General features: G+C 33.5%; 1 protein-coding gene across 1 annotated transcript; it reads right to left on the bottom strand.

Moving 5' to 3' along the window:
* Positions 1 to 300: 300 nt before the first annotated feature.
* LOC145266556 (WD repeat-containing and planar cell polarity effector protein fritz homolog) lies at positions 301 to 5,977 on the bottom strand. Its single transcript, XM_080122370.1, has one exon. It carries the CDS (start codon positions 2,635 to 2,637, stop codon positions 442 to 444), a length of 2,196 nt encoding a protein of 731 aa, XP_079978496.1. The 5' UTR covers positions 2,638 to 5,977; the 3' UTR covers positions 301 to 441.
* Positions 5,978 to 8,602: the final 2,625 nt, after the last annotated feature.

Below are 8,602 nucleotides of genomic sequence, written 5' to 3' on the forward strand. Positions count from 1 at the left end.
GAGTAGCACACCTTTCTCTAGTCGACAAGGAATGGGCGAAGAAGAGACTGACGATCCTGATGTAGTCTGAGTGCGTCCTCCAAGTTCCACTAAAGAATGCTGTTCACTCTACACTCTGAAACAATAGAGGAGAGGGTTGGTTAGCTTATGTCCTAGGTGATGAGAGGAGACATTTACATTAGCTAGTAGTGAAGGGGGGGGGTCATATATTTCTACCGTAAATGTTTATGGAGGTTTGAAAAAAAAAAAAAGAAAAAAAACAACAAGCAAAAAAACAAAAAAAGACATTCAAAGACCAAATCAATATAAAAGTATAAGTTTTATTTACATTTATTATTAAGAGTGTCGAGTTTAACTGACGTCAGATATAGTGTTGTGCTAAATCCGTCCCTTTCAGCTGCTAACTCTACACTGGGTCCACAATAAATAAAGCTTCTCAAATTAAAGATAAGTCAGAACATGACCGTTGTTTCCTTCATGGGGAGGGGAATCCATCAGTGCAGCCGTGTAATCTTGTATAAGTTCATTTGCCAGTTTATGACCAATATCATCATTGGAATATTCTGACTGATTATCAGGCAAGTCGGATACTTCTCTGGAGTACCCGTCCAATCGTGTATCTACATCTTTGTATAACTTCTCTTTTGTATAATGTCTTTTCATGTCAAGAGGATCACGGGACGACGTGGCATTCTTACGCAAACTTGAAGATCTTTTCAACCGATTGTGATAGGCATTTCCCAAAGACCCAGACTTGGCACTACAATCGTCGTCGTAAGAATAAAGTTCTGGATCAGCACTTTCTTGTGAATCGTAGTCGTCGTCTGATGTATTAACGTACGTGTCACGGATTTCTTCAGCTTTTTTCTTGGCCACTTCGGCCAATCCCGTTTCTTTGCAATCCAATGCTGCATAATGAATATCCATGAAGAGGTCTTCACTGCCGATGTCGACGGCCAAGAGAAAAGCTTTATCAAACCGAGAATATCTCAGAAGGAGATGAAAGAATCGCCGCGCTAGTCGACAGATCGGATCCCGATATTCTAATATAACTGCATCTGTTAAAGATTCCTTCGGAGAATAAAACATGCCGAGTGCTTTTTCTAGATAAGATTCCCTTTCAGCATTTAAAGGTTGTCGTAGTAGATAGTTCACGATAGCAGAAAGTCCCGCATAGCAACTTGGACCGTCAATGTCCCATCGCAGTGAACACAGCAGACTCGTAGCCTGGCTTAACTGAGAATGTTTTAAATATTCTTTAATCAGTTCCAGAACTGAAAGGCCTTCCGAATTGATTAGTCCAAGATAGAGTCGTAGAACAGCAAGCGGTCCGCGCTTATAGATAAGAAGGAGAAAATGTGGATCGCCTACAGTGTCTTCGCATTCGGATATGGAATTCCACTGGATATCTTGCAGAAGTGTCGTGTTCCTGAAAAATGGTTCTGTTTTTAAAATTTTATCTAAAGAAAGATTTTCACCAACAAGCTGTAATCTCAAATGGTTAAGTGCAAGGTCAAATATCTGGATGTTACCTGAAGAGCTGGCGATAAATACCACGCTGCCGTTGGTGTGCCACGCCATGCAGGATGCGGTGATATTCGCCTGGGTTGAGCATGTGGTCAGTCCAAGTTGATCGAACATGAACAAAGTTCCGTCGAAACAACCAAATAGAATCTTATTCTGCGTCGGGTGGACGCAGTAGCATGAAACCATGCTGGGTAGAACGAGAGAGACAGCGTTATTCCGACGCTGCATCCGAGCTGACAATATTTGGTAGGTAGCAACTTCAACTGTGGCTTCTCCTGAGCGGCTTGAGACCAGCTCGATTGTAAGAATCTGCTGCATATGGCAACGGCTAAAATTTACTTGCAAGAGGCTGTATTCTGTTTTTACGAAAGATACAACTTCCAAGTGCGGCCCGCTGAGAGCCAACAAGATTAAATTAGCTTCTTCTTTTTCACTAGCCAACGGTGACCACGGACACGCATCTTCTGGGTTTAGTGACCACCAAGCAAGCAAAAGATCCGAGTTGGAGCAATAACAGAGATGTCGGGAAACTCTTCTAGTCGTCGGGCCAGGAATGTGGAGTCGATAGATTTTGGGGTCCCAGGAAGAGATTTTCTCAAGCTTTTTGATGTCATCACCGGTCGATGGTGTTTTTTGGAAATATATATAATCAAGTTTGGCACAGTCTGGATAAGAAAATAGAAAAAACGATTTTGTAAGGACAGCATCGGAGATGAACTGACTGCTTAATTTGCCGATCAACGATTTGTCGATTATTAATTTCTCGATATCAGCATTGCTTTTGAGTTGATATGAAATCAAACAGCCATTGCTTAGCACGGTTTGAAGAACAGTTCGGCTTCTCCAGTTAGTTTTCACACATTTGTATTGTGTCAAAAGTGCTTCGACATCCTTTAGCGTATCGCGGAGACGATCAGGCCGCTTATTACGTGGGGTCCACGTAATATCCTGACTGTCTGCAAATAATTGTCTCTCTTCCAAGTAAGGATGTTCGGGGTTCGAAACTTTTTGCTCCTTATCGTGGTACGAATGACAGCCGATAACGTGATCCGGAATACAGACGTTGTTACCGAGAGACCAGAAAAACAATTCTGCCATGCACCCTGTCATTTTTTTTTTTTTTACAAGGGAATCACCACTTGTCAAGGCCAAACCCCACTCAAGGATACGGGTTAGTGAATGTGAGGTGGTAGTGTAGTAACCGTTAATGATGTAATTTGGGTAGAATTTGATTATTTAAGGAGACAGTTCAACAAGAATTTGTTTACATTGGACTTGAAGGCTACCATACTGTAGTTGGCCAGGAAGTAGGTCAGCAAAACAGTGTTCCACACGTGGGCAGTTTGTGAAATCTGCACTTAGATTTAGACCCAGATAGAGAACGGGGGAAATTGTTGGTAGTGGTTGTAGCTAGTTGAGTGTTTTTTTTTTTGTGAAAGTTTGTTGTTTGTGTTAATTTAGGGATGATATCAAAATCACTAACTAGTTTGTTTTTTTTACTGTGAATACTTGTAGGATTGTTACTTTTTTGTTTGTTTTTTTTTTTAATTCCAGCCTAAAAATAACTTAAATGCTTCTAAAAAAAAAGGGAGGGGGAGGTCACTTCATCGAGAATAATTGGACAATTAATTGCAAAAAAATAAAAATACCTCTCACGTTTAAACCTTAAATTTGAGATTCTTTCAAAACTCTGAAGTACTCCATTTTTTTTTTTTTTGCAACTGCTGTTAAAAGATTAAAATATTCTACTCATTTATGGAGAAACCAAAATGCATTCTGGTGGATTTACTTTCATAATTTTTTTTCTTTTGTACATAAATAGATTAATGAATATATTTCTTAAATATATTGAATTACAATTGTATTTAGTTTTGGGTGAAGTTTTACTTTTAAAAGCATATTTATCTGTCAGTAATATCAACCAGATGTTGCCCGGGAGTTTTTAATTTGATATTTTATTTCATTTTATTATCATTAGTAGACAATAAATACTTTTAGGATTTTTTTTTTTTTTAAATTAGCAAAAGATTAAAATGACCGACTCATTTATAGAGAAAACGAAATGCATCCTGGAGGAATTACTTTAATAAAAACTTTTTTTTTTTTTTTATCTCATTAAAAGTTTGTGTAGTTATTTTACAGTATTGTATTTCTATTTTTTAATAAATTAACAATTTGTATTTTTTTCTTTTCTTTACTTTTTATGAATAACTAGCACGCCACCGGGCATTGCCTGGTCGTAAAATATGCTTAAAATATGATATTTTAATTTATGCAGATCTTGTATTTATTATTATAGAGCCAATTGTCTATTCATTATTATATTGTACCCAATATATAGTAGTGATTTCAAAAGTTTTAAAAAGAAATATGACTTGAGTGTCATCAGTTAGAATCGAAACCAAAACATTAAGCTATTAGATAAATACTGTATTTAAACAGTTACGTATTAGTTATGACAAGGAATACAATGATTCTTTACGGTGAAATCATGCAGGCTTATCTAGATTTAAATGTGATATCTATAAAAGTGAGAATGTATATGAGGACAATTCTCAACCTAAATACTCAACGAATTCTTGATCTACAGACTTGAAATTTGATATATGGGATATTTAGACATGTGAAAAACGTTTTAATCGGTTTTCATCCAGAAAAAAAGGGGTGCTAAGGGCTGAAAATTGAAAATTTGGTACTTAGGGGTCATCGGATTTTTAGCAGTTTGTCAACTGTTTCATGACTGCGCATGCGCAAATCGCTCGTGTAACAGCTTCCTCATGTTAAGAATAAGTAGGATTGAAAACACTTTTTAAAGATCGTGGCAAGCTGGCCCCTGGCCTCATGGTTATCGTACTTGACTCACTGTGTGAAGGTTTTGGTTTCGATTCAGCTAGTATTTTTTTTTTGTTTTTTTTTTACTTACAAGAAGTGAAATGGTTAGAAAAAAAAAAAAACAATACTCGCATGCACATGCAATTTCTATCCGTTTTTTTTTTTTCGTTTGTTTGTTTTTTTTTTTAAGAATTTAATGTTACGTTTAATATCGGGCAACGCCGGGTATCTGCTAATATATAAGATTTAAAGCAAGCAAGGACGCCCAGACGGTCGGTCCACCCACAGGGTTTTATAATTATTAAGATTAACAATTTGTATGTTCTTTTTCTTTTTTTCTTTTCTTTACTTATTATAAACAATAATTAAATTATAGAATTGGGTGTAAGAGTACCCACTTCTGTTAATATTTGTATGTATTTACATTTTATATTTGAAATGGTCGACTGTGCTCTTGCTCTACAACAATCATGCCAATTTAACAAAAAGAATTAAAAAGAAATACAATTTACATTTTTGGAAACCAAATCTACGTTCTTATTTATTTATTTATTTTGCTAAAATATATTTATGACGCTCCCCCCTTTTGGGGGTAGGGATTTATATCTTATTTTATCATTAGTCCTATTTAACAGGGAGTCTTTTCGGTGCTCGCGCAGAGAGTGATCCGATCCGCGCTATTTTTTTAAATCGTATTTCCAAGTTTAATTAAAGTTTTATGATATGTTTTTTATTCAATTGTAAGGTTGAAGTATAGACTAGGCACAAAACACCCTCCCCTCGCCATGTTAAGAATGGCTTTTTAAATAATAACGTTATTATTTACGTCCGGATCACTCTCTGCACTAGTATGGTCTTTTCCTTTTATTATCGTTTTTGTTGCTTTTTAAACTGTAGTGTCATTTGCGATTTTGAATTTTTCTCAACTTAATACGATCTATAAAAAATGAAAAAAAAAAAAAGTTTGTAAACTACGTAAGCATCAAAAGTGAGATAGTATTCGTGCGTTAGATATTTCAAAAATCAATTTCAATTTGGTATTTGTAAAGTTCATTACATTCAGATATGGAAAGGAAATTACAAAATAAATAAATGATAAAAAAAAAAGGGGGGGATGTTTAACTTGTATTATTGGGTGCTAGTGCAGACTGCAGAGATCTGCGCTATTTTTTAAATCGTATTTTCAAGTTTTATGATGCTTTTTTATTCAATTGTAAGGTTGAAGTATAGAATAGGTACAAAACACCCTACCTTCCCCATGTTAAGAATGGCTTTTTAAATAATAACGTTATTATTTACGTCCGGGTCACTCTCTCTGCACTAGTACCTATTACTGGTCTATTTTAATTTCAGATACTTTGAGGAAATCGAAATGTATTCTGGCGGATTTAATTCCTTAATTAGTACAACTTTTTAAAGTTCGGGCTAGTGATATTGCATCTTTTTTAAATTTAAATAAAGTAATAGTTTTTGTCTGATTTTTTTTTTTTTTTTTTTAATCAAAACAACTAAAGATGACAATAATTAATTTGATACTTGCAATTAATTAATCATTCTCACCTTTAAAGAAACTGGACCCCAAAACTTTAATATTTTTTTGAATAAGTGTAATATTATATATATATATATATATATATATATATATATATATATATATATATATATATATATATTTACGAGACACAAGTGAGTGCACAAAAAATAAACATCTTTAAATAATACAAAAAAAAAATGTCAACGTATTAATTAGAAATGTAATACAATTTTCGGCGAATAAATTTGGCTGTGAAGTTGATTTCTTTTTATGCTTAATTTTTTTTTTTTTTTTTTTTTTTTTTTTTCGTTTGTTCACTTCTCTGCTAAATCCCGGATGTTTCTATCGATTCCGACAGAAAAATAAAGAGTTCGTTTAAAACGGCAACGATATCGGCCGGAAAATGTTCGATATCTCATCAGATGAGAAAATAGTTCTCAAAAATAAATGCTGCCCTGAAGCGTAACGGTGTTACCCGGTGTCATGCGATGCGGTGTAAACGGTGAAATTTCACCGCTGTAAAAAAAGGGCATACATTGAAATTAAACGACGAGTTTCTTTTACATCTTCTATCTGGGATCCAAGGGTAGTATCTGTTTTGTTTAAAGATGGTATTATGATATCATGGTATTTCTGTTCCAGCTGAACGTCCATACAATAGAAATATGTCACAAACTCCTATAAGGATTTTGGAGATAAACGCGGATAACCAGATATATTCTGACACTACATTAACCAGATCACGTAGATAAATAATTTTACAGTTTTAACAAAAGGGCTACAATAATATCATGAGGTCTCCATTCATGCTGAACGTCTACAGTATACCTAGCAGCAATATATTACATATGAAAAATGCCGCTGTGAAATTTCCACAGGTTCCGTACTATTTAGGAGATGTGATTGCTATTTTACCTTCCTAATAAATTAAAGCAAAGAACAAGGCACAAAAGAAACACAAACTTCCTTTTAGACAATAACAATGAAGAGTATTTTATTTGTAGCAGGAACTGGCAGGTCAGGCTGCTAAAAGGGAAGAAGGGAAAAAAAAATTTTTTAAGGTCATCAAAGGTCAGTCAATATCGTGTCGTCCCCGGCTGGATAGCAGTTGTTTCAAATCGAGACCGTCAATATTATAGCGAGATGTCTGGTGGACAGGAGACGAAAGAGGATAGATGTTGCTAGGCTGGAGGTCTGGATCTGACTGGCTGGCGTTTCCTTAAGACTTTTAGGGAGCAGATGAATCAATGCACCTGTTAGCTGATTAGTCAGCCAGTGGCCGGAGAACTCAGAGGATGGCATTGATTCACCAGAGAAAATAGTTCTTACTAGGTGTGTCAGAAATTTCGTGAAAAATATTGAATAATTCCACTCTCTGTCTTTCCAAGCTTATAACTACTCGAAAAATATAATTCAAGCCCTAATTTTTTTTTAATTAAAGGAGCAAGGACCAAAGTTTCATTTAAAAAAAGCAAAAAAAAAAAAAAAACGTGTTTTTTTTTTAAAAAGGTTTTAAACTTCAGACTTTACAGGTAAATTTCTAAAAAAACACGTCCTTTTTGTTTTAAATTTGAATATATTATTTATTGATCTTTTATCTTCAATTTATGATACATAAAACTTTGGTACATAAATTAATTATTTACTTTTTAATAGACATTTCAAAATGGGAGGGCATGAGTTTAAAAAAAAACGTTTGTCTAAAATATTATATTCGGTCTATTGGAAAGAACATAAAATTTCACATTGACTCTGAAAATATCGTAAAAATTGAATCAATAGAAAAGTTTTGATAGATTTTTTAATTTTAAAAATTGAAAAATACTGAACTTGTAAAATTCAATTAATTTCATTACTGTTTTTTAACAAATAAAAAAAATAATATTTCTATAACTTTTTATACAACTTTAATAGTTTATTTTGGAAGTATAATCCATAAAGAAAATAAACAACCCACTTTTAAAGGAGAAATTATGAGTTTTTTATATTTTATTCGCAGTTTCGTGTTAGGGATGTCAAAAATTCCTACAAAAATTCTGATACACCTACTGCTACACTATCTTATATGCCACAAATTGTTTTGGAATACAATAAAAGGTCAAGCTTACAGTTATTTTAAAAATAGGTGTAAAAAATTATTTTTCTACAAAAATAAAAATAAATAAAAGTCTACGCTCAAAAGATTAAGGATTTAAATAATTGGCAAGTCATTTTGTGCAAAAACATGACAATTTTTCATGAGCAGATGGTCAACCCTGATATAAATCTAAGATGGCCGCTATCGGAATATGCAAATTAGTATACTTCTGCAATTCATTTTGATAATGCTGTTTATATGCTACAAATACCATTTACATTACAGCATACAATCATTTGAAAATAGGTGTAAAATTAATTTTGATAAAAATAAAAATCAGTGCTAAGGATTTTTTTTTTAAATTATCAAATCATTTTTGTGTAAAAATAAAATGACAATTTTCCATGAGCAGATGGTCAACCTCATTATAAAACCAAGATGGCCGTTATCAGAATATGAAAATTAGTCAAATTTTACAATTCATTTTGATAGTCTTACTTAGACGCTACATAGACAGTGCAATTTGTTTCATCCAATGAAAGCTTAAGCTTATAAGAGTCATTTTGAAAATAGGCGTTAAAAATTATCTTTATACAAAAAACAAGAACAAAACAAAAATGCAAATTCAGTGC

The sequence above is a fragment of the Euprymna scolopes genome, chromosome 41, assembly GCF_053919585.1.
Source record: "Euprymna scolopes isolate OS-2025 chromosome 41, ASM5391958v1, whole genome shotgun sequence".
NCBI lineage: Eukaryota > Metazoa > Mollusca > Cephalopoda > Sepiida > Sepiolidae > Euprymna > Euprymna scolopes.

Excerpts from the sequence above, each read along its gene's own strand:
- LOC145266556 (XM_080122370.1), bottom strand. The coding sequence starts at position 2,637 with ATGACAGGGTGCATGGCAGAATTGTTTTTCTGGTCTCTCGGTAACAAC.